Raw genomic sequence first — 26,367 nt, forward strand, 5'->3', positions numbered from 1 at the left:
CAAACAGGCGATTGCAAGAAACAGTAAAAAAAATACTGAAATGAAATTAATAATGTAAGGACATCCTAAAGATGGTAAACACCGACAACAAATTTTGACGTGTTTTTCAGGAATATCGCTATGTTTGTTTTGTTTAATAATACGTAGTTATATGAGGATTGCACACTCTACATCCATGTCCTATCTCCACAGCACCATTTACCCCCATTTCTCCTTCCAGTGTGCACACAAAACAGACATGGTTTGGTGTTACTCTGTGTTTTTTCAACCGTCACAGCTTGGAGGATAACGGTCTGCTACGATAGAGGTCAAGTGTCTGCTTAATCTCCTCAGAGTTACACTGTCATGAGCCTTTTGTGTCGACAAGCTGCTGCTCAACACACATACTTAAAGCCAATCCGAAACACTGGAAGACTCAGATGACTCAGACCTGTAATTATAGGTGGAAGAAGTCAGGGCAGCAGCGATTACGCTCACTTTGAAGGAAACCAACAGGTTATTATTTTCTGGCATTGCCATATCGTTCTTCCCGTCAGTTAAAAGAGCTGCTGGTATTATCAGTGTGTTTCATACAGTGCTCTGTGTTAAGGTGTGGAGCTGCTGTCATTATTTTAAAAGTGAGAATGTTGCAGGTTTTAAAGGGACCTTGTTGAGGACATAATGAGAAGAAATAAAGCTTTGTTATTCACTGATCATGAACGTAACACTGCAACTAATTTGTCAGCATGCTGCTACACCTGCAGGGCACAGATTACCCTACTGAGGCCAATGTTAGGTTATTTTCATTTGCAGAATACAGCAGTCACTTAGTATTCAAACTACTACAGAAACACTTGTATATAAATTGTGATGGCAGATGCAGATAAGTGATATGTTTTGACTGTGACAGGCTGTTGAGGTTTCTCTTTTTGCTGTTTGTGCTCCAGCTGTCGCAGCAGCAACAGGAAGAGCCTCGGTGTCGGGACGCCGTCGCCTACGCTTTCCCGGCCGCTCTCTCCACTTTCACTCCAAACTGGTAAGACCTGTTTCAGTGTTTTCCAAAATCTCGGCACTGCACCGGCCAGTCAAACCGATGAAAGAATGAACTGTTGCTATAGAAGCGTTTGCTTTGCTTGTTTCCATCTCACCTTACCAGTGTTGAGAAGAAGGATGTTCAGAGTTGTACGACCCCAATCCCAAAAAAGTGCTGCGTAAAATGTATATAAATTCATAATGCAATGATCTGCATTTCTCAAAAACACAGTAGAACATAGAAAATATCAGATTTTTAGAGTGAGACATTTTACTGTTTCGTGGCAAAAAATCAGAGCTTATTTTGAATTTGATGGCAGTGACGTATTTTAAAAGAGCTGGGACAGCAGCAACATAAGGCTGGAAAAGTGAGTGGTACTAATATGAAGCAGCTGGAGGAACATTTTGTAACTAATTAGGGTAATTGGCAAGTAACACGATTGGGTATAAAAAGAGCATCTTAAAGTTTCCCTGAAACAAAGATGGGCAGAGGTTCATCATTTGGCAAAAAACGCATCTAGAAATTGTGAAAGAATTTCTTAATAATGTTCCTCAACCTAAAATTACATAGACTTTCAAATATATCATCATCTACAGTACATAATATTGTCAAAAGAGTCAAAGAATCTGGAGAAATTTCTGTGTGTAAGGCAAAGGTAAAAAAATCAATATTAGATTCCTGCGATTTTCTGGCCCTGAGCCAGCACTGCTTTAAAAACAGGCATGATTCTGTCATGGAAATCACTACATGGGCAAAGCCATATGTGAACACGATTGAGAAACAACACTGTCTTCTTTGGGACAAAGCTCATTTAAAATGGTTTGGGCCAAAGTGGAAAGCTGTTTTGTGATCAGATAAATCATAATTTGAAATTATTTTAGAAATCCATGGAAAGGCACCATCAGTCTTAAAAAGTATTAACAAGTTTTAAATCAACGTTTGCTTTCATCCAGAGTACATCTTTCTCCTACAACCACTTGCTTTTCATAGTACAAGAGCTGGGTGCTGAACTGACCGGCCTGCAGTCCAGACCTTTCATCACTGGAAAATATTTTGTGCATCATGAGATGAAAAATACACTGAACAAGAGTCAAGACTGTTGCGCAAACATAATCCTGTATCAGACAAGAACTGGACAACATTGCTCTCCCAAAAGTCCAACAGCTGGTGTTCTCAGTTCCCAGACGGTTTCACACTGTTGTTAAAAGAAGAGCAGATGCTACTGTTACGTTCTTAGTCTAGGCGTGTATTGAACGCAACAAGAAATTGGCCCCACTCACGCACCACCCAAGAAAGAACACAAACAGTAGTATCTTTTAAAGTGCTAAGCAACCATTTATTTGCTTCAGCAGTGAGCATTGCCAAAAATAACAAACACAACTCCCTAAAGGTCCCTAAGCTTTCCTACACAAATGAAAAGCAACCAAAAGTGGTAAATATGGCCCCCTCCAAACTTTTGGTGATGTGTTGCTGCTCAAATTTAAAATGACCTCGTGTTTTTCTTCGATATGTTCCATATCGGCGTGTTTTCTAAGTTCTGTCGTGAAAGACTGCCGACCACTTATTTGTTTGTATTTCAGACTAGTCGACTAGTCTACAAGTCTGAAAAATACTGACTACAACCGTTAATTTTCTACATCAAGTGCTGCAGAACAGCATTTGTTCACCCAGCTGGCATCTGTATTGCTTCCCACCTTAATTATTTTCAGCCTAACATCACAGATAGACAGATGGGGGCTGCTGTTTGCCAGGGTTGAATTCTCGTCTTGTCTTCTAAAAAAAAGAAAAAAAGAAGAATCACTGTTGAGTCTACAAATAACAGAGAACTTAGTGAAGAACTAGTTTTAAGTTGTATCTTTAACACTTTGTTACGAGCTGCCTTGTAAGAAACACAATATGTTCTAATTTCTTTAGATGAATTTATGAAAAATACCAAAGATAACTCAGTTTGAAGGCCATAAAATAGCAATTTTCATGAACTTGTAACATAGTTAAGGGACAGGAGATACTGAAATGCTTGATTTTGCCCTCCTGCTTTCGAAATCAGCAGCAGATGCTCTAAAGCCCCTGAATGCAATGAAGCAGCAGGAAAAAATAACGTTCGTATCCTCATAACAGCAGTATGTAGCTGTGCTTCCTTTTGAACTCAATCACGCTAAGGATGAGCTAATAATGGAGTGCAGTCGCACTCTAATTGGGCACTCAACACTCGCATGTAAACACACTATGGTCTCTAGTGTACCCAAATCTGCAGACTCAAACAAAGCCAAGCAGGATGAGGCTTCTCCATGAATCGAGAGCCTTAGTAGACTGGAAGCAACATTTGAAAAAGTAATATCAAAATGATATGTTGGACCATTCGTGCTAGTTTTGCACTGATGATAGGTTACTGCATAAACATGATGTTATCTGTTTTCCGTTCCATTTTCTCGTATGTTATTACAGTGCTAACTTTCATTTATGTTTTTATGTCTTTCAGCCGCCAGCAGTCCTTTAGACAGTCCACGAAATGTGTCGACCAGTGCCTTCCTCAACTTTCCATTTGCCCGAAGGTATGTCGGCAATGCTTCTTAAAAATTGTTCCCCTGGAGTTTAGTGTTTGCTTTATTGCCGTTTTTAATCATGCTTGTATTCTGTTGGATGATGGACATTAATCAGCATCACTGCTGTTAAGAGAAAGCCACATGTTGAATGTGGCAGAAATACTGCAATGAAACTTAAAAGTAAAAAGGTCATGTGTCATTCGATTAAAAGTTTGAACCATAAAATCCATCATATTACACTTGTATACAAAGTAAAATCAGCACAACAACAAGTGAGTATTTTTAAAGATATAATTAAAATCAATCGCTTTATGATGTATTTTTGAAGTTCCTGGAACTGGCAACTCTTACAGTGAAGGTTGTTGGGATTGTGCTGGTAGAGGATGATGTCAAGGGTCAACAGTGGTCGAAGTTAATGGTGCTAGCACATCAGTCAAGTCAACTTTAGTCTGGTTTTCCCCTTTTAAGAAGAAGAAACCACCTGTCAAAGTTTTCTTCTTGTTAAAAGAAAGCTTTTCTTTCCCACTACACGTAGGGGGTCGTGTAGTTGTTGGGGTTTCTTACTAATATTTGAGGGTCTTTACATTGTCTCCCCTGACGATATGTCCTCTGAGGCAGCTGTTGATTTGAATTGGTACTATATAAATAAAACTGAATTGAGTTAGGTAGTCGTTTTTTGATCTCTGAATCACCTGGGCCATTGTTTCGCGTTACGTCTTTGTGATTTATTACTGTGAATCCAAATCAGAAAAGTACACACTTAAAAAAATGACTAAAAAAAAAAGCTAACACAGGATCACGGTCTTCATAAAAGCAGCGAGAGGAAAACAGCAGAAAGGTGACTGAGGCTGACTCAGCCGGGAGCGCTCCCCACCATCCTTAATGCTGCAGACTCCTCGGCAGGATGAGTGAAGTCAGATGGAGGGTACCCCCCCTTACTCACGCATCATTCAGCCCGGTTCCCATGGCAACATGCTTGTCTCGCTCCAGGCGTGCGTAGCCGACAAGTGAGGCAGTACCTTAAAGACACCCGAGAACAGTCATTAAAAACTTATAAGCAGGTTCAGGTGCTGTGGACTGCTCTGAGAACACATCATAGCTTGCCAACAAAATAACAGGCACTAGGTAAATATTTATTCATTAAATATTTAGATTTCCTCCTGTTGTATAAAAAGCCAGTCAAATTAAAGGTCAGTTAATGTCTTTTAAAAAAAAAAAAATTTCATATACACAGGAATGGCCCTCGACTTATCTTGATAAGCTGAACTTAGACTTGACTCTAAATTCATGCCGATAATAAATTGTTGTGCGATACTTTTCTTATTATCTCATCCTGTGTCATATATCTATTCCTAACCGTCACTGTGCTGCAATAAAATAGACTCACAGCCATGAAGAGAACTCTTTTTGTTACTGCGTGAAGCTCTGGTTGTCCTGTTGTCACCATTTAATGAGACCCTTTAGTGGAAGAAGAGATTCATGAGTATAATCTGTCTGCTGTTGTTGTTTTTGTGGCAGTCAAAGCTTTTTATTAATTTACTAAATCTGTCCCGATCTATTTAACACTATTTGTCAGGGTTGTATGCTTTTTTTCTTAAGGGGGGAAAAAGGCAACGAGTTTCTGCTACGTTATACGACAGACGCCTTTGCAGTATTTTTGTGTGATTTGATAAACTAAAGCGTGTTGATGCTGGTGATTTTCCTTTGGCTCAGGCTAAAACTCTCTGCCTAAGCAGGAAAAGCCCTGCTCTTGAAGTTTGCCACTCAGCCTATGCAGCTGCACTTGATTCTCCATACAATCTGTGTGAAAGTTTAGTGCAGTCCTTGCATCATTTCTCTGCGTGCAAATGCCAAATAACATAAACATACTCCCACCGCCACCCTTTTTTGCAGCTGTACAGTCCAATCTGCAGGTTCGTTCTTTCCAGCTTTGAAGTGAAGGGCTCTTCCTGTTATGTAACACACATCCTCAAATTAATTTAGTTTGCTCTCCACTCTTTGTATCTGGACAAATGAAAAGTGGCAAGGAAGGCAACATTGTCAGTACTAATCCCTCAGCCGAATGCCAGAGGTCACAGGTTCATTTGTGCAAGACTCTTAAAACTCACTGAAACTCACTTCTCTGCTTTTCTCTTTCTTGTTTTCTTTTTTTTCTTGTCCTTCTTTCCGTTGCTGTCGTGATCGCAGCCACTTGGCTCGCGCGGACAGGTAGCTTCTTCTCCAATTCTTGCACCCTGTCTTTATGTCTAAACTTTTCTGTCGTGTGTTTTACACAAAAAATATTTGTCCTTCATAAATTCTTATTGCTTGATTATTGAAATCAAGTGATGAGAGAAAGTGAGGGAGGGAGGGAGAAATGGGCATTTATATTTTTAGATATATATATGTGGGGGGGAAAAGACATAAATTTCATGCTCATGTAGTCACAGGACACCTCCGTTGTCTGTTATGTAACAGGTTTCACATATGAAATGCTATGAAATGCTAACTAATGCCTATGCCGCTGAGGCTTATGTAACGTGCATGTCTGCTTCCCTCAGAGCCGAGGGCCGACGATGGTCCCTGGCGTCCCTCCCTTCGTCTGGCTATGGAACCAATCCGCCGAGCTCCACCGTCTCGGTAAGACACCCGGAAAAATGGCGCCATCGTCCCCCGGTCACAACATGGCAGCCAGGCGATTCTAACACCTCACTCAGCCCAAATAGCACATTGGTTTATGCAATAAGGGACAGTGAATGCCAAGACTGATGATGACAAACCGCTAATTGTTTTCCTCCATCGTCTGCTTCAGTGAGTCATTCTCCAAGTCTGTGGAACTCGGTGTAAGAAGTAACACACACACACAGTCTGCGTGGATGCATATTAATGAGGAGAGGAGGGGAAGGAAATTCAAATAATTTCAGGAACTTTTTATTTTTTTTGACAGCCTTTATTAAAAACACAAAACATCATAACATCACATTAACAGTACACTGAGACATTAGTGTTTGGTAGCTTTAAACAGCATTTTTGAGCAACAGGATGTCACAGTGATTCAACCAGATGTTTTTAAAAGACTGCGAATTGTCTTATTGCAGAATAAAGCCATAATTGTATTTACTGGATGATGTCACCAGACGGCAGTCAGATGAACAGTCCGTAATGGCGGCAGTCTGCCAAGTCTTTGAAAGTCTGCTGTGTGAAGCTCTAATAAGGAGGTTTATTGGGCCGACCCAGGCATAGCCCCAGAGGTCAGTGGGGACAAAAGGGCTCTTCAGTGGCCCCCGCTGCCCTCTTTATACTGAGGTTTTAGAAAGAGACTTCGCAGATGCTGTCCCTCTGGCCCCGTTCTGTTCACGACACATGGACCGCAAAATGAAACAGATTGCCGGCAACAGACACCGTCCCCTATTTTGCTTGAAAAGATGTTAATCTCTGCCTCGGTAGACATGGAAGATGACTGCAAATAATAATAATAATGCTTCTGTAGGCTTTTGGTTTTTTGGTCACCTAAATTCATATACATTGTGAATTTGGATTTCGGGCAAATCTTCAGAGGTGCCTGATCTATTTTATCAGAATGCATAAGTGGAATATTCTGATCTGAAAGATGCTATGTGGAATTATTTTACATCACTGAGTTCATTCGTTATGTCTTTTAAACAATTATAACCTTTCAGTGTGTTGTTTTTCAGCTGGTCTGAAAAGAAACTAGACTCTTATGTTTCATAGCATATCACAGATCTTTCCAGATTCAGTTACTCTCACTGAAGTAGTGCATCCATCCATCCATCCATCAGTATCCAGTTCAGGGTTGCAGGTGGTCTGGAGCCTATTTTAGCTATCATAGTGCAAGAGGCAGGGTACACCTCGGACAGGTCGTCAGTCTGTTGTAGAGCCAGTAAAATACAAAGAATAAAGATTGTCCAAGCAGAAAATCACAGTACTGCAAAGGAAAAGAGCACCTTCTCATGGGAGAGCAGGGTTTGAAACCCGAGTGAAGCCAGAACGCAGCACATGCGTAGGCCTGTGCTTGCCTAGTAAGACGAGCTTAGCTTTAATTTTATTTTTTCCCCTTCGATGATCCTTTAAGTCAGGCTCACAATGCAGAACCAATTTCAGTTTGCTGTTGTCCTTTGCTTTGCCCGACTTGCCTGAACCTGTTTGTGATCTTCAGTCTTAGCAGCCTACCTTGTTGAGTGATGCCACCTGAAAAGCAGACCGGCAAATTGCAACATTAGTTGTTTTTCTTCTTTTGCGAAAGCAGCCCGCAGTGGTTACAGGGCCGATGCTGCGTATTGCAACATGTAAAGCTGGCTTAGCTTGCACTTACTAATCGTGAACACAGCAGCAAATCTTTGTCAGTTTGGGAAGCTGTTGGGCTTTTGTAGTGTTGAGGTGAAGATCCTTTCTCAGGGATTTTCAGTCTTAAGTCATTTTTGAGTTCATTTAAATATTTTCCCACTCTTTAGAAGCACTGCACAAGATGATGGGTCGGAAGTAAAGATTTGGATACTTTAACATTTATTCAAATGTCAAAACAAGTAGCTCAGAAGGGCTGAAGAGATACTGCTCGTTGTTTTGGTTAAATCAGCCTCAAAAGAAGCTCAGTATTAAATGTGAAAATAGATGTATTTTTCTTATTTGATGGATTCCAAGAAACTTGATTCTTTTCATCTGAACGCAGAGTTTTCAGCGGGAGAAACTTCAGCTCATGACAATTTGCATATTAATGATGATGAAACTGACCTCACGACCCATTGTTAGTCAATGGTGCCAGTTTCGGTCACTATGTAGTGTTTATAAGGTTGGGGAAACCTGCAGTCAGCTGCAAGTCACTTGGCTGAGTGATAAAACGTTTCTCCCACTGAAACCGCAACATGTAGATGAACAGAATCAACTTTCTGGGGTTTGTTTACCTTGATGATTGAACATCCTTCAAGACATTTGATTAATTTCTTTCTGTGTGCGCAGTCCTCCTCCTCGTCCCAGGAGCGTCTCCACCAGCTTCCCTACCAGCCGACACAAGACGAGCCTCACTTCATCTTCAAGCACTTCCGCAGCACAGACAGCATAACAGACGAGGACGGACGGCCCTCGCCGGTGGTACGACCGCGGTCTCGGAGCCTCAGGTGGATAATTGACACAGAACTGAACAAACTAAAAAAACGTGCAATTAAACTTTGTTTAGGGTAGCCATTTTTAGTTATTTATTCAGTTACTGAAAACATAAAGTGTAAAGTAATGACAGGATCACTATTTTAAGACGACCTTCTGACACCGACGGAAGGATCCACACGGAGATGGGAGAACCTCTCACAGCCTCCTGTCTGTTTTGTTCAGATTGTTTCTTGTTCTACCATCAAATTAAAAACATATAATGTTTCACACAGATTAAATGCAGTAATCCGTCCGAAAGGATTAACTACCTACATTTCAGATTAACTTTGGACAGCGACTACAGAACACGAGCGCTGTTGTATCATTTATAGACTGTCAGATTTGAAGACGCCTTCAAGCGCCAGTTTTGGCACCTCAGCTGCCTCCGATTGATCGCACATGCCCGTTGGCCGGCAGGCAGGTGGAGATCTGACTGCAAAGCGGTGCGTTTTTGACAACTTTTGTCTGTTGGCTCTGCTCCGTGCTGTTTGTGCAGTGCCTGAGTGCTCTGTGTTCTGGCACCATGGTGTGCCGCGCGTGGGCGTGCTAGCTAACAGAGCGCCTCGGGGATCATCGTCTCATAGCTGCTGAACTGTAGTCGAGGGTGGTGGGTGTCTGATGCGGCGAACTGCAGCGAGCTTTGCAGCAGTGTGTGTTGGGCAGAAGCCATCCAGTAAAACAGAGGCGTCTTTTATGACAAGAAGAAGAAAAAAAAGACTCTGGGAGTCTGTTTGCAAGTGATAGGTTTTCCCTCCATCTGTTCTGTTTGAAGCTTCATCAAGCAAGATTTCTCTGTAAAAATACACCTTCCCTTTGGCCTCAATGCTGGAGTGGTGCTGCAGCGAGTGACTAATTATTTGATGTCGATGATTCACACAGTTTTGGCTAGAAGAAACCTCTGCTGCTGCCGGTACGGAAGCATCTTAAAGTGAAACATCAAAACCTGACAGTGAAATCCACCTTGATTGGAGCTTAAGCAGCTTAAGAGCCACCAAACCTGAATGTTGTCTCGCAGGCTGACATCAAAAGTATCGTTGATGCTGACCTCAAAACCCTCGTTCAGTCACACTCAGGCTATTAGTTAAGAGCCGACGTGTGTGTGTTGGTTGGATTGAACTAAACTGACTGCTGGCCATTTCGAGGGAACTGCGATGGCCTCGATGACATAACCACTCTTCATCGCCATTTAATAGCTTAGAAGAGAAATGCAATGAACTGTGTAGTAGTAATAATAATAAATGTCTCTGTGTTGATCAGTTGCAATGTACTAATTTGTTGTGTTTTGCTTTTTCGTAGCCCGGGCCGATCAAGTGTTTCCTTCGATAATGAGATAGTCATGATGAACCATGTTTACAGAGAACGTTTTCCAAAGGTACGTACAGGATATCTGTAACTTTGCATTCTCAACGAAGACATATTCAAACCAGAAACACACTTTGCATTTCTCCTGTTGTTGTGTGGAGCGTCCTGAAGCCTTTTTGGGTTTTGGTTTTGTTTCAATAAGGAGAAATGCTTTTAAACAAGCTTTTAAAGCCCACTTTTCAACATTTGGAGAAATTCTTTTTAATTTGCTGTAGAGAGGGGTTAAAAAATGATTATCAGTGCTCGTTTAATTGTTCTAACTCTGTGTTTGTGTGCTCCCTGCAGGCCACAGCCCAGATGGAGGAGCGCTTGTTGGAGATTGTCACACATTACTCTCCAGACAGCTCCCTCCGGCTGGCTGACGGGGTGTTGGGCTTCATCCAGCACCAGTTGGTGGAGCTGGTCAGAGACTGTCTGGATAAGTCCCAGAACGGCCTGGTTACCTCTCGTTACTTTGTTGAGCTGCAGGAGAAGCTAGACAAGCTGCTACACGAGGTGAGAATCCCTCAATCTGACATAGGGTGCATCTGAAAGGCATCCACACTGCTGAGGTGTATCTTCTAGGAAGCTGAGGGGTAACTGGCCACCACCAGTATTTTGTCATTAATTAACTGAATCCATTTTGGAACAAAGCTGTCACATGACAAAATGTGGAACAAGTAAAGACCTGTGAATGCTTTCCAGTTACACTGGAGGTTTTGCAGGACTGATGAGAGAAGCGGTGCAGGCCAAATGCTCTCTCTGGTTTTAAGCAGCAGCTGATGAACTGATGCTGAACTCTTTAATTCGGGTGTGATGACGTTTTGAAAGAGGATTGATCGAGCCCCGGTGAAATGTGCAATCAGGCATGCCTCTCCAGTGATAGCCAACGGCACACACAATAGATCTCTTAGTGGAAATTTTCAGTGATGCTGAGAGGCACTTTTGTCACAGGTCTTATGCATGTTGTGTTAGTTTCTATAGCAACCTCTTCCCGTGTTTCTCTGCGTGCTTTCAGACAGCAGGCACGGCTAACTCTCTGTACTTCCAGCTGAACTGATAAGTCTGTTCCCGCACAGTGGAGCAAATGTCATATATTTACGCACACACACGCACGACTTGATTTGTGTGCCAAGGCCACTTTGTTAAAAAGGGCAACAGTTTTTTCCAGAAAGTTTTCTCTGGGTCTTTGTCATGCAGTATATGCAGGGGGCCCTGTGACAGGCTGGGGACATGTCCAAGGGGTGTCCCGCGTCTCACCCTGTGACAGCTGCGCAGGCTCCAGCCCTCCACGTGGATACACGGCTGCGGTGTTGCCTGAAAAGTGACACATTTTTTATTAATTTGTTATAAAAATCTTGTACATTACAGGAAGCAATGCACAAAAAGTAGCTTTGTGAAAGAAACACCTGAACAGTGCTCTGGACTAGATTAGAGGTTAGAGATTAGATGAAACTTTATTAATCCCTCGGGTGTGTTCCTCCGGGAAATTCAGTTTCCAGTAGCACAGCACCGGCAGAAGTTGCATGTTACAGATACAATAAAGGGGAATGAGAGCAAGGATATAAACATAAAGACTATAGCCTATTTTAGTAACAATTATTAATAATCATTCACTGCTCTCTATTTCCCATATCTGGACTTCTTCGGGTTTGTGATTGTGCTCTGGTCCCATCATAACAATTACAAACTATGCTTAAACTGCATTTAATGCTTTATTGGCTGTGGGGTACAAAATGTTTTTCTAGTCTATTTGTCCTTGATTTTATTATCTTGCCTGATGAGAGCACTTTACACTAATTATAATTTGGGTGTGATGAGTCATGCAAAATTTTGGGGGCTTTTCTGAGACAGCGGGTGTTTGAAGTTCCTGCAGTAAGGAAGCGATTTCCTGGACGACCTTTTTGAACCACCCGGAGAGCTTTCCAGTTTGCCAAAAAAACGTGTTGTAGTAGTAGCAATTTTATTGATTACATTTGATTACATGTAAATTCAAGAAGAAGACAAAAACATAAAAATGATACCTTAAGGCAGTGAAAACAAAATAAAAACAACAAACAACAACAAAGCAACAACACCTGTAAGGCTGGGTGAATGAAAAGGTTTTAAGTCTGTTTTTGAATTTGTACACAGTTGTAATTGATCTCAGGTCAGCAGGCAGCTTGTTCCAAAGAACAGGACCACAGTAGCTGAAAGCACCTTCAGCACATTTACATCTGATTCTGACAACAGTTAAAGAATCCTGAGAGGGCTGACCAGGTGCTAGACAGTAGGATTTCTGTCCGGCATAGAAGGAGGTCATAGGGCACAGTAACAAAAACACTTTTTGATAGCATCATTAATTATCTGATGAAGATATTCCTCTTCATTCCGGGAAATACGTAAAACTTTTACCATTTACCCCCATTTAGGCCTGTTCTGGGCTAACTGTTGATCCTCTGATTCTGTGTCAGAGCCTCCCCTTTCAGCTCAGCTGTTAAGTAGCAAAAATAATGTCTGTTTATTGGCTAAATATTTTTGTGTACATTTGTCTTAAAATCCACTTTTCTTTGTCTTCTCATCGATCTGTTCTTTTGTTCGTCAGTGTTGATCACGAGGAACTGTGGGGATACTGCACTTTGTACGGTATAGCAGTACTCACTGTAAATATGGATAGCACTAGGCAGTGATTTCAGGCACAGACATGGCCTGTATCACAGTTACGTACAACAGAAAAGCTTTAACAAGAGTTTAGAGCAGGCAGGAGAAAGCCTGTGACCGTAAGGTTTGAGTAACTGCTGTCTTTCTTAACTTACACATTACTACACTCACTACCAGAAGGTTAAAATATAATCCACACAAACCTAAGTGTAGACAGAAATGACGATCACAGCCACAGGAAGCTTGGCAGATTGTGAAAGAGTATCTCATGTTTCAGAAATGCTGGTAGACGGGTGTAGTAGCAACATTTCCTTTAGGGCCACTTTCTTGAGTCTGTATCCTCATATTTGACAGGTGGCTGAGATTAGTAATAGTCTTGTTGTGCAGGAAGCTTCAATTAGCTCTCATATGACTGGATCACAAATACACAGTGTGCTGTGCTGCTGTATCGTCACCAGAACAGGGTGTTTCTCTGTTATTATAGAAGAAACTGAAAATGACTCACGAAGACTCCGCCCACCCACCGCGGATTATTCTGATAATTGCTCTTCGTTTGAAGTGGCGTCATTTCTGATGTAATTCTATCAGGTGGCACCTGTTTTCATGTTTTTGTTAAAGCCCTATCCACTTCCTTAGAATTTTATATTTATTTTTATTTCACTGTTTCCCCATAAAGCAGTGCTCTTGTATTTCTCTTTTTTTTATAGCTTTTTTTTCAGGGGTGGATGAAATGGTGCTAATAGTGATAAACTGTACTTGCCTGTTGGATCAGTTAGGGTTCCCTTAGACATACAGTGGGGCAAAAAAGTATTTAGTCAGCCACCGATTGTGCAAGTTCCCCCACTTAAAATGATGACAGAGGTCAGTAATTTGCACCAGAGGTACACTTCAACTGTGAGAGACAGAATGTGAAAAAAAAAATCCATGAATCCACATGGTAGGATTTGTAAAGAATTTATTCGTAAATCAGGGTGGAAAATAAGTATTTGGTCACCTCAAACAAGGAAAATCTCTGGCTCTCACAGACCTGTAACGTCGTCTGTAAGAAGCTTTTCTGTCCCCCACTCTTTACCTGTATGAATGGCACCTGTTTGAACTCGTCATCTGTATAAAAGACACCTGTCCACAGCCTCAAACAGTCAGACTCCAAACTCCGCCATGGCCAAGACCAAAGAGCTTTCGAAGGACACCAGGAAAAGTATTGTAGACCTGCACCAGACTGGGAAGAGTGAATCTACAATAGGCAAGTAGCTTGGTGTGAAAAAATCAACTGTGGGAGCAATCATCAGAAAATGGAAGACATACAAGACCAGTGATAATCTCCCTCGATCTGGGGCTCCACGCAAGATCTCATCCTGTGGGGTCAAAATGATCATGAGAACGGTGAGCAAAGATCCCAGAACCACACGGGGGGACCTGGTGAATGACCTGCAGAGAGCTGGGACCAAAGTAACAAAGGTCACCATCAGTAACACACTACAACGGCAGGGAATCAAATCCCGCAGTGCCAGACGTGTTCCGCTGCTGAAGCCAGTGCATGTCCAGGCCCGTCTGAAGTTTGCCAGAGAGCACATGGATGATACAGCAGAGGATTGGGAGAATGTCATGTGGTCAGATGAAACCAAAGTAGAACTTTTTGGTATAAACTCAACTCGTCGTGTTTGGAGGAAGAAGAATACTGAGTTGCATCCCAAGAACACCATACCTACTGTGAAACATGGGGGTGGAAACATCATGCTATGGGGCTGTTTTTCTGCCAAGGGGACAGGACGACTGATCCGTGTTAAGGACAGAATGAATGGGGCCATGTATCGTGAGATTGTGAGCCAAAACCTCCTTCCATCAGTGAGAACTTTGAAGATGAAACGAGGCTGGGTCTTCCAACATGACAATGATCCAAAACACACCGCCCGGGCAACAAAGGAGTGGCTCCGTAAGAAGCATTTGAAAGTCCTGGAGTGGCCTAGCCAGTCTCCAGACCTCAACCCCATAGAAAATCTGTGGCGGGAGTTGAAAGTCCGTGTTGCTCGGCGACAGCCCCAAAACATCACTGCTCTCGAGAAGATCTGCATGGAGGAATGGGCCAAAATACCAGCCACTGTGTGTGCAAACCTGGTAAAGACCTATAGTAAACGTTTGACCTCTGTTATTGCCAACAAAGGTTATGTTACAAAGTATTGAGTTGTATTTTTGTTATTGACCAAATACTTATTTTCCACCCTGATTTACGAATAAATTCTTTACAAATCCTACCATGTGGATTCATGGATTTTTTTTTCACATTCTGTCTCTCACAGTTGAAGTGTACCTCTGGTGCAAATTACTGACCTCTGTCATCATTTTAGGTGGGGGAACTTGCACAATCGGTGGCTGACTAAATACTTTTTTGCCCCACTGTATAATCCCTGATGATCCTTTTGGCACATGCAGTTTCTCAATATTAAATGACAGTGACACAGTTTTTGCTTTTGTGCACCTCCACGGTGGATTAAAAGCACAGAGATCAAGTTGTGACTAAAATGTAGACGCTCGTTCAGCGATTTTAACATTTTTAAATTAAAGCCATTTTAATCACAGTCGCCTCATGTTCACACAAATAACTGGTCAAACTTTATCGTAAATGTAAGCCATGTTTTTGCCGCTCAGACCCAAACCGTCTGCAGTCCCTCTCTGAAACTGGAAATCTGTTGAGTTGAGTCTCCTGATGGCTCCTTGTGTTTTCCAGGCCTACGAGCGCTCTGAAAGTGAAGAGGTAACCGTCATCACCCAGCTAGTCAGAAAGATCCTCATCATAATCTCTCGACCGGCTCGGCTCCTCGAATGTCTGGTAAGCTACCTAAATTTGTCAATCGAATACCAAGTTTGTCATCTCCAACAATCAGCCATTTATTAACACAAATCTGATCTGAGTCGGCAACCTTACCCCGACAGCTCTGCGCATAGCTTTGTTTAGGATTTTTAGTAGTAAATCAAATGGCATCTTGGATGCCTTTCAGTTTCCCGACACTCTGCATTAATTACACTGCTGTTGGATGCTGGTGACAGGAGTTTGATCCAGAAGAGTTTTACCACCTACTCGAAGCAGCAGAAGGCCACGCCAAAGTCGGCCAGGGAATCAAGACCGACATCCCGCGGTACATCATCAGCCAGCTGGGCCTCACACGCGACCCGTTAGAAGGTAAATTTAATCAGTTATCGAGCGAAGCCTGTGATGTGGCTCATATGTGATGTTTTTTTTAAAGCCTGTTTCAGACATGGGTTAAGTAACATGCTGCCCCGAGTAGGTGATTATTATTATTATGCTTTATGATACTGCAACAAATACACAGTCCTGACTTAGATGAAGAGCAGACTGCATTTTTAAGTGATCGGTGCAGAAATGTTGGAAACCCAAATTAAAGCCTCTTCTTCTTTTATTTCTAGACATGGTACAGCTTGAACAGTATGATGCCAGTCCCTCGCCCTCAGCGTCAGTGTCAGTGGAAACAGATGCTTCTGTGGAGGTGAACTGACTAATTCAATAAGTTCAAATAATATTACAGACTCAGGCTGAGCTTTATTCAACCATTTGACATGTTAGAAATTAAACACAGCATCTTAGGTCTCAGTATATGCAGCGTGCTATTAAACAATAGCTAAAACAGTATAAATAACTAGAATAAATACAAAAACCAAGTATTGAAATATGCTAAAATTCAAATAATGGATCTTAATAAATGTACAGTATTGGACAGTGTGTGGCAGGGAAGAGTTCACACTGCCGCTGTTCCCTGCTGTACATTTATTAGGAGCCATTATTTATATTTTAGTGTGTTTATACTGGGAGAGGAGATGATTTAATGTTGAGTGCTCAGGTAAAGTAGAATCAGTCCATTTACCAAAGATGAAAAGTGCACACGCTTCTTCAGATCTGCCCACCGTGCTGTGCTGAATGTGTTTAAAGCGGATCAGGAAACGGTGACTCTTTTTATTGTGAAAGGATGCCAAAAATATTTAAAATCAATGTTATTTTGGTTAAGTAGATTGCAGGTGTAATTAGTATTTGGAGTAGTAGTTGGCTTTTAATCTGCAATCAGCATTAATCACAGCATTGCTTCTGTCTGCTTATTTAATTTTTCACATGGGCGTAAACAGCCACAGAATAAGAGCCCACAGACGCTGACTCCAACTCGAAGGAAACCTCTTGAGAGTGATTTTGAGACCATCAAACTCATAAGTAACGGAGCTTATGGGTAAGAGCACAAGTCTGTTTAACTGCATTTCACTGCTTCATCTTAGAAATGATGTTTGTTTGTTTGCGACACTTTGTTTATTTGCAAAGTGTCGCAAAGCTAAGATGAAAGATTAAATGGTGTCAGGAAGCGGAAAATACATTTAGTTGGAAGTAGTTTTTATTGTTGTTATTCTGATGCAGTTTGCCTCAATTTCAACCTTTTTTTGTGCACGTTTTTGTGAGCCACTGTGACTGTGCCTTTTACCCGTTTCCAGGTAATTGAGCTAATGAGGTTTGTTTGGTTTTTGGCAGGGCGGTGTATCTGGTTCGCCACAAGGAGACCCGTCAGCGCTTTGCCATGAAAAAGATAAACCGTCAGAACCTGGTGCTGAGGAACCAGATCCAGCAGGCGTTTGTGGAGCGGGACATCCTAACTTTTGCTGAGAACCCCTTTGTTGTCTCCATGTTCTGCTCGTTTGAGACACGACGTCACCTCTGCATGGTCATGGAGTATGTAGAAGGTAAAGAAGGGAGAGGCTGCGGGGGCTGTTACAGTTTTATGTCTCTAACATTTTAGCTTAGCTTAAACAAGACCCGGTTTCAGTGAGTGCCAATGCAGAGAGTCTGAGAATAAGAGTCTGTGCATTACTGCCTCGGACAGTTGGTGTGTTAGGATCACTGCTGTTACTGGGATTTTAGTTGTTTTTTAAGGTGTTCTGTTCTTTTAAGGTGGAGATTGTGCCAACCTGCTGAAAAACATGGGCCCACTGCCTGTGGAAATGTCCAGGATGTATTTTGCTGAGACGGTCCTGGCTCTGGAGTACCTTCACAACTACGGCATCGTGCATCGGGATCTTAAACCTGACAAGTAAGGACATCTCCAACATCACCTTCACTCAGCTCTTCCGTCTTGCTTTTCTTGCTTTCATTAGGATCCGTTGACATAGTTGGGTCTGTGAGCGGGCACATGTAGAGTCTTGATTTTTCTGTAATTCAGCCCTTATCCTCATTTTCTTGACAAATTGTAAAATGCGCCGCTTACACTGACGTCTTCTTTCCCCCAACAGTTTGTTGATTACATCTATGGGCCACATCAAGCTGACTGACTTTGGTCTCTCTAAAATCGGCCTGATGAACATGACGACCAACCTGTATGAAGGTCACATAGAGAAAGACACAAGAGAGTTTGTTGACAAGCAGGTGAGACAACTTCAGGTGTAAGAGATGAATCACCTGTCACTTTTGGACAGCAGTGATTGTAGAGGCACTTGATCCAAACTGATGTTTGCTGGTTTACTTCCTCAGGTGTGTGGGACTCCAGAGTACATTGCCCCAGAGGTGATCCTCAGACAGGGCTATGGGAAGCCAGTGGACTGGTGGGCGATGGGGATCATCCTTTATGAATTTCTGGTCGGCTGCGTCCCGTTTTTTGGAGACACTCCCGAAGAGCTTTTTGGACAAGTTGTCAGTGGTACGTCTTGAAATGAATGAATTCTCTACTTAAAAATCGAGCATCAGGTTTAAAAAATAGAATCACAGCATAGAATAGCCACTGAGATCAAATCTTTATGTTAAACTAGTTTCTTTTTCCTTTTATTTGAATTGAAAACACAAGCAGTGACGTAGGCACAGAAGTCTACAACTTTGCTTCACTCTCAGAATCTTAACCACATCAGTCCTGGGCAAGCTTATGCTTTGGCAAACACAAACATTCTGACTTGCTGTTTAATGTCTTTGTAAGACTGTAAATTTGGTTTTAATTAATATTTAATTTTGTACTTTTATTTATTATCTTCTCTGATTGTCAGATGAAATCATTTGGCCTGAAGGAGAGGATGCCTTACCTGTTGATGCACAGGATTTGATCACCCGCCTGCTGAGGCAGAACCCTTTGGACCGGCTGGGAACAGGTAATGCTGATAAATTACAGCAGGGATCTTTTATACAGGTCTGTACAGCTAAATCAGAAAAACAAGGTTTATAGCAAGGGGGACATTACATTTTAATAATTTTAAAAAAGTGAAACTAAGAATGAAGTAAACATGTTTGCAAGAGGAGTTTCACCCTGATCCTAATCCAGTGTTTAACTGAATGTTTTTAGGTGGAGCCTCAGAGGTGAAGCAGCACCCCTTCTTCTTGGGGCTGGACTGGAACGGACTCCTCCGACAGAAAGCCGAGTTCATCCCTCAGCTGGAGGCCGAGGATGATACCAGCTACTTTGACAGTGAGTTCCTGCTGAGTCTCTTTGTGGTTTATTTTTCTGTGTAATCTTGACTTCACATGGTAGTGAGAGCAAAACGTTGTCCATAATTGTGGGTGTTGGAGATGGGATGCGGGTTAAATTTAGCTGGAATATAATACGGGCGAGCTAAGATAAAACTGCAGAGTGATGAGTTTTTCTCGGGATTATACCATGAAGTTTGACTTTCTCTTAAATGAGAGCATCTTCCCTTTTTGCCATATTCAGCTCGTTTGGATCGCTATCATCATTTGGCCTCTGACGAAGACGACGAAACTAACGACGAAGAGTCTTCCTTGGAAATCCGACAGTTTGCTTCCTGGTCTCATCGCTTCAGCAAGGTAAAGACCGCTGCAGTAAGAATCTGCTGTAAGAGTGCCAAAAAATTTGAAAAGTCAGATCTTAACTGACACCTTTTCACCTGTTTGTCATCAAGGTTTACAGCAGCACAGAACACCTGGCAACACCGTCCAACCTGAGTTTCTCCTCCGACCGCAGCCACAGCGAGGACAAAGAGGACCACGGGGATGCGGCAGGGCTCGGAGCCTCGCCAAGCCCAGCAGATGGCAGTGCTGAGCACAGGCAGTCTGGACGCATGGCCAGGTAAACAGAAGATGTGGACACCTGCTATTCCTCTTTATTCTTGTTTCTTTTTCGTATTTTTGCACGTTTCATAGTATTCATAATATAATAAACAGGTGGCTGAGTTTGTGGCTCTGCATGAAAACAGATCCTCAATCAGCTGATCTATGAGTTCAACATTTTTTTGTGTGCTTTTACTGTTTTTAGTCTTCGCCCCCGGGCCTCCTCCAGTTCCTCCCAGTCTGACAGAAGCACCAGTCCTCTGGTAATGAGCAGCACTCACAGCCTGGAGACGATGCCCCGGTTTGCCCTCTCCACTGATGATGAAGGTAAATCCACTTTTTTTTATTTTAACACATCTCTTCATAACACGTCCAGGTGCTTCTGCCAGAAACATTCACACTTAACACCTTCTGTCCGCAGCAGAGGTGGTGGTGTCAAATCTTCGGCGGATCAGGATTCGCAGCAACAGTACCGGCGGGAAGCAGTCATCCCCTAAGGACACGGCAGGCCCTCGGCGCTTCGGTAACCAGCTGGAGACGCCAGACAGGCAGAGGGTTCCCTGCGGAGGAAAGGTTCCCAAGTCTGCCTCTGTCTCAGCCCTGTCTCTCATCATCACTACAGGTGCAGAAGGTTATCATAACTACTTTAAATCCAGCAGAATCAGTTTGGTTTTTATTGCTCCGCTTTGACAGAGAGCCTCTGCAGATATAGTCTAAACATGTAATCCATAGACAGCAGTTTTTGTTTCTAATTGTGGAATTAAAACTGGCCTTCTAATTTGAGTCATAAAATGTGAGATTATGAGTCTATTTATCTCTAAACTGTGTGTTTGTTTCAGACGATTCACCCAGTGGCCTCCACCCCGGTCCCATCTCCCCACGCTCACTGTCTTCCAACCCCTCATCCCGCGACTCGTCCCCAAACCGGGATCTGTCATTCAGCCCCGGCAGCCTGAGGCCACCAATCATCATCCACACCTCAGGGAAGAAGTTCGGCTTCACCCTGCAGGCCATCCGTGTGTACATGGGCGACAGCGACGTCTACACCGTGCATCACATGGTGTCGGTAGGTTTTAACCACAAGCCTTAAAACAGATCAAAGATCTGAAACCTGTGTTTGTAAACTGTAGCGTGTTCCAAATATTTTGCTTTGCTTTGGTGATCCAAAACTAGAAGGTAGTGATATAAAAAGGTTGTTATGTAATGCTCAGTTTGAAACTCACTCACTTCACCATCGCAACAGAGTGTGGAGGAGGGCAGCCCGGCTCACCAGGCAGGCCTCTGCACTGGAGACCTCATCACCCACGTGAACGGAGAGTCTGTCCAAGGCCTGGTCCACACAGAGATGATCGAACTGCTGCTGAAGGTACAGCTCGGAGCTGCGTGGCACTTGAACTTTGCTTTTTAAGTTGCTTCTGTGTTGAAAGGTCTGTAAAAATTCTTTCATTCTCACGAAACGTGCAGAGCGGCAACAAGGTGGCCCTTCAGACCATAGCGCTCGAGAACACTTCTATTAAAGTCGGTCCTGCACGAAAGACCAAACACAAAGGGAAGATGGCTCGCCGCAGCAAGAAGAGCAAGAGGAGAGATAATTATGACAGGTGAGCATCTGACTGGGTTCTGGGTTTCTTTTTTTTCTCTCTCTCTGTCTTTGCAGCTCTGCTGTGTTACTCATCATCTGTTTACTCTGGGAGGCTCTTTCTCCTTCAAGTGTAAGCTACAACAGTGAATTATATATCGTTCCTTCTAGGCGACGGACCATCTTTAAGAAGCTGTCCAAGCAGAGCACAGTGATGCACTGCAGTCGCAGCTTCTCCTCAGGTCTTCATCACTCTGTTTCCTCCAGTGAGAGTCTTCCAGGCTCCCCGACCCACAGCCTCTCCCCGGGGCCCTCCACACCCTGCCGGAGCCCCGCACCTGACCATCAGGGCCACGGTAATTAAGGAAATGTAGTCATTTGAGATTCTGCAGGTACACTGAAGGTCTTATAATACCCAGATGGCTGCCCCTCCCTCAGCCTAAAGGATCCTTCCTGTTAAAAGGGGTTTTTTCCTTCCCACTGTTGCCAAAGTGCTTTGTGATAGGCAGTCGTCTGATTGTTGAGGTTTCTCTGTATTTTTGTGGGGTCTTTACCTTAAAATATTAAACACCTTGAGGTGACTGTTATTGTGATTTGGTGCTACATAAATAAAACTGAACTGAAATAGAATTGAAATTTAAAAGTGTTGTTTGCCCTGCTGCAAACTGCAGCTTGTAGTGTGAGTATTTCAACAGTCCTGCCTCTACTTTCCAGAGAATAACTCACCACAGAGTACGTCGCCTTGCTCCAGCTCTCCAAGCTCTCCCGCCACACACAGCCGGCCCATCACGCTCGGCCTGGGCTCTAAACTCAGCCCGCAACGCTACAGCAAAGTGGGCCGCCGCAAATCCACCAGCAACATCCCCCCCTCGCCTCTGGCCTGCAGCAGCTCCTCATCCTCTAATCAGCCGCTTTCCCCACAGCGCTCGCCCTCTCCTCTGCCAGGCTTCGCCAAAAACCTTCACACGTACCACGGAAAAACCCTGTCTCCCCCCACCATCGTTAGGCATGTCGTCCGGCCACGCAGTGCAGAGCCGCCTCGTTCACCGTTGCTTAAGAGGGTGCAGTCAGCGGAGAAACTGTCTGGAGTATATCACGCTGACAAGAAGTCAAAAGCCCCCCGCAGGCACACGCTGGAAGTGCCGTTTTACGGTGAGGCTGACCTGCTGGGCGACTCAGAGATGGACGCAGCCTGTGGCATCGCTTACATTGGGGTTGACCACAGCAGACTTGGGCCGTACATTAGCAGCCAAAGGATTGAACGATCAGAGCAGCTGGTTGTGATGCGGAAGCTGAACCTGTCAGAGCGGAGAGACTCCTTTAAGAAGCAGGAGGCAGTGCAGGAAGTGAGCTTCGACGAGCCAGAGGAGAAAAGCAGCAGTAATGCAGCGGGGAGCAGCACACCTCCAGGGGCTCAAACGCAGCACAGAGCGGCCTGGACTGTGACACGACCCCAAAGCAGTCAGGACATCGAGATGGACGTCCCCGTGGTGAGGAGGTTCACGCTTGTGCCGCAGATAGCTGTGCAGGGCTCTACGGAGAGCGAGGAGCAAGACGAGTGGGAGCCGTGTTCAGATGGAGAGGACTCTGGTGAGAAGCCCGAGGTGGAGGTGGACGTCACAGCATCTCCGCGGGAACAAACAGGATGTCTTCTCACCAACATGAGCTGCAGGCAGGGAGCAGAAACCACTTCCACGGGTCCTAAAATTGCACCAGAGAAGACACCAGAGTGCAGAGAGCAAACACAAAAAGGGCACCTGAGAAAGTGACAGCTCGCCGTTGTACTCCTAAAACCTGCTCTTGTCTTTCAAGGGTGACGAAGATGTTAAGTCATTCTCAAAGTTGTCGGGCTGAAAGAGCGGGAGAAACTTTTACTTGAATTTTGTTTTGTAAAAAAAACAGTTGCCTTCAGGCATCGCTGACCTTTCTGGTCTTATTTATTACATTTCATGATGCGTTTGTAACAGGGGAAAAGAAAGAAGTTCTCATGGGTTGACCAGCCAAGGCTCAACATTTTTGTATCCATAAAATGTGGTTTTATGTCTTCTGAATGGATTGTTTTCTAAAAAAACAAACAAAAGTTGTCTATTTTTTAAATAAATTCTGGTACAGAGTAGAAGTGTTAATGCTGCGTAAAACTGTTGGACCAAAAGGTACGAGGAGTCAAGGTCGCTTTTTTTTTCTTCTTCAGTGTCTGTGTGTGTTTGTAGTACTGCTGTAGGTCTTCCTGAACCTAAAACGATCTCTGGTTCACACTGTGAGCAACATGACTGACACGTCATTGGATCTATCTCTGCAGCTGATGGCTACAGTACTGCATGGATTTGTATTGATGCATCCTTTAGAAGGAGTAAAACTGAAGCTACTACGCTCAAACTAGAATGCAGGGGAGAAAAACAACTGTTAATAAAACGGTCGTATCAAAGAAGAGGCTCTGAAGATGTTTGGTCCATGTTTCCTTGATGGCTTTATCCCTTCATGTACTTTAATCTTGCACAGCTTGTTGTGTTGGTCATGTTCCTCACAGTGTGAATTCACGGGAACGGCATTGTTTTGTTTTTTTTATTCTTGCTGAGAATAATGTTGCAAACGCGGTGAGACACTACCCACCTTTGTCTTCTCTTATGAAGATACGGAGCCGAAGGGTTTTTATGTGCCATGGCATCTTGTGCAATGTCCTCTAAGCCATATCATTGAAGGCAGAAATGTTACTTGTAATTTTCAGTCACTAGGAAGATTTGTTTGGGGTTTTTGTTTGTTCGTTTCCACTGCTATTGTGGAAAAAGACGCCGAGCCTGAAGCTCCGGATGATCCACGTCCACCTTTCTGTGTGCTGTGAGTTTATCAGTCGAACTCTTTGATCGGGCGCGTTCATCTCACAGCACGCCGTTTTACTTCAGAACATGGAAGGGAGCGTTTAAAACACTCATTTTATTTGACTTTCGTTTTTTGGCCAGGTTTCCTTACTTACTCTGACACGTGTTGGACTTTTGCAAGCACAAGTACGTACAAGTGCGTTATGGGGTTGTTGTTGTTTTCACCTTTTCCAGAAGCTGTAGCGTTTTTCCATTTTAATCATTATTTTTTCCCACATGTGCATGTGAAAGAGACCATCCGTAAACGCCCTGGTCCTACTTCATGTGCTGTGCAGTGCTGTTTACATCCAAAGGGGAAAAGTGCACTAATGACATTTAGACATAAGTTTTTTGTAACCGAATGTGAAAGGTAAACTGAGATAAACATATTTACAGTGAAATCAGGGCTTCTTTGAACAAGTGTTTTTGGTTTTTTGTCTTTGTATTGTGCAAATTTTGATGTATATTTTGGTAACAAGAGTGTGTATAATTCCAAGTGTACTGAAGGACATAATATGCACGAAGACAATTTCTGGCAAGAGGGAGTTTTTGGGAATTCTGTCTTTTCAATTCAGGCAGTATTTGACAGCTGCACAGACTGGCTGCACATCACATTTTCTCCACAACAGACATGACGTTTGGAGAGTTGTCGTCCTCTTTGTAAGTGGCTGTTCCTGGCTTTTGTACTAACTTTACTCTGAGTCTTCTCTTTCTAAACAGCTGTTGTGTTACTTCAACCCCTCTTCTTCCTTAAAAACCATAGAAGGGAAAAAAAAACCCTTAAATCTTGTGATGAAAACCTTACGGGATGATGTTGTTGTGTTAGTGACGCAAACAGACGGACCACTCAGTTATTTTTGCAGTCTGACAGAATTGTTTACAATGAACAAACATGCTGTGTACTGTACAAACATTTTATATTCTGTGGCTGTACACGATGAAACTATCCTCTTTGATACTCGCAAAGGAAACGACATTCATAGAAGCTGCATATCCGTTTGTTTTTTATGTTTAGTTTTAAAGACACTGTTCTTAATGAGTAGTTTGGCACCAAGCTCAGAAGCATTTTCGATATTTGCATGTACCTGCAGAACGAGATCATTGGGACTTGTTGTTCAGACTTCAAAAAGAAGCTTTAAATATTAATTAATTGGAGGTGGGGGAAAAGGGATGGATGGAAACATGCATATTTGTTCTTATGTGCATGAGAAAAATGCTTTACACCAAAAGTAAAAGTGTTAAAGATGAGTAATAAAATATATATTTACATTAGAGGTTTCTTTTTGCATACAGGAAAAGCCAATTTAAATATGTAAACATGATGAGGGATAATGTTTTGGTTGCTTTTTAATAACCTTGTATGTGTTAAAAAAAAAATGCTTTGCTGAAGTCCACCACAGGGATTTTTCAGCCTCTGTTGAGCGTACTCTTAAAGAACAAGTTTGGCAGGTCAAAGTGTCGTACAAGTGCATTTGTTCTCCTGTGGACTCTTCTGTCCAGTGCATGCTGCATGAGACAAGCACACAGCTGTAATACTTGACTGCATGGTATACCGGCGATGTCGCCCTCTACTGTGTTTTCTTGTGCAACAAATAAACTTTGTATTTCCCTTTGATTCTTCTCTGAGTGTTGCGTACAGTTATCTGCCTTATTGTTACATTGATGTACCAGATCAGACCATTCAAATCCTTTTCATCAGTATAGGTGTTGTAATTCTACAAGCAACCATTCCACTATATCACTATATAAATACTTCATCAATAGACAAATGTGATGAAGCAAAATTACACTGTGAAGGTTATTAAGGCTTCCCTTTAAGGCAGGTGTCTCAAACGTAAGGGCCAGGGTCTAGAATTGGACTCTGATCCAGCTCACAGATCACTTTGGAAAATCTGAAGGAGGCCATAAATTCTGGACTTTGAATTTTTTCATAAGTTTTACAACTTTACCTACTGATAATAGATCAAGCTGTGTATTGTATGCATACCAATAAAAATGTATGCATGTCTGTCCAAGATAGACCAATCACTTGTAGGATAAAGGGTCCAGAGGTTAACCTAGTAACAAAAATGTTTTACTTTAAAATCCGTAGGAGTTCTGCAGTTTCAAGCAGGTAATACTTGAATTCGGTCAAAATTTACTACTGTCCATACTGGCATAGCAATAGTTAGGGCCATAATTTGTTGAACAAAGACACCAATGTTTGTAGTTGGGGATTTGTA

At 42.8% G+C, this 26,367-nt stretch overlaps 2 protein-coding genes across 6 annotated transcripts in view; both read left to right on the forward strand.

Annotated features, from left to right (window-relative positions):
* The window catches only part of mast3b (microtubule associated serine/threonine kinase 3b), a 37,500-nt gene extending 11,740 nt beyond the window's left edge, over nt 1–25,760 (forward strand). For 2 of the 5 annotated variants that reach the window (XM_014413586.3, XM_023155242.3), the window contains 26 exons: nt 927–1,015; nt 3,492–3,564; nt 5,743–5,763; nt 6,096–6,174; nt 8,509–8,666; nt 9,991–10,066; nt 10,342–10,551; nt 15,401–15,502; nt 15,721–15,853; nt 16,099–16,178; nt 16,810–16,907; nt 17,201–17,409; nt 17,618–17,756; nt 17,956–18,088; nt 18,194–18,359; nt 18,697–18,798; nt 18,990–19,112; nt 19,356–19,468; nt 19,564–19,730; nt 19,917–20,038; nt 20,133–20,333; nt 20,551–20,777; nt 20,955–21,077; nt 21,176–21,312; nt 21,462–21,646; nt 22,005–25,760. In XM_014413586.3, the coding sequence (XP_014269072.3) occupies nt 927–1,015; nt 3,492–3,564; nt 5,743–5,763; nt 6,096–6,174; nt 8,509–8,666; nt 9,991–10,066; nt 10,342–10,551; nt 15,401–15,502; nt 15,721–15,853; nt 16,099–16,178; nt 16,810–16,907; nt 17,201–17,409; nt 17,618–17,756; nt 17,956–18,088; nt 18,194–18,359; nt 18,697–18,798; nt 18,990–19,112; nt 19,356–19,468; nt 19,564–19,730; nt 19,917–20,038; nt 20,133–20,333; nt 20,551–20,777; nt 20,955–21,077; nt 21,176–21,312; nt 21,462–21,646; nt 22,005–23,059 (4,321 nt within the window). In that variant the 3' untranslated portion in view covers nt 23,060–25,760. The remainder of the gene's footprint in view (nt 1–926; nt 1,016–3,491; nt 3,565–5,742; nt 5,764–6,095; nt 6,175–8,508; nt 8,667–9,990; nt 10,067–10,341; nt 10,552–15,400; nt 15,503–15,720; nt 15,854–16,098; nt 16,179–16,809; nt 16,908–17,200; nt 17,410–17,617; nt 17,757–17,955; nt 18,089–18,193; nt 18,360–18,696; nt 18,799–18,989; nt 19,113–19,355; nt 19,469–19,563; nt 19,731–19,916; nt 20,039–20,132; nt 20,334–20,550; nt 20,778–20,954; nt 21,078–21,175; nt 21,313–21,461; nt 21,647–22,004) is intronic. The other 3 variants (XM_014413588.3, XM_012915740.5, XM_014413587.3) reach the window with 2 other exon arrangements.
* LOC101474209 (N-acetyllactosaminide beta-1,3-N-acetylglucosaminyltransferase 3) overlaps nt 1–26,367 on the forward strand; it is a 111,943-nt gene that overhangs the window by 30,216 nt on the left and 55,360 nt on the right. The window lies entirely within an intron of this gene.

Source organism: Maylandia zebra, linkage group LG15, assembly GCF_041146795.1.
Source record: "Maylandia zebra isolate NMK-2024a linkage group LG15, Mzebra_GT3a, whole genome shotgun sequence".
Lineage (NCBI taxonomy): Eukaryota > Metazoa > Chordata > Actinopteri > Cichliformes > Cichlidae > Maylandia > Maylandia zebra.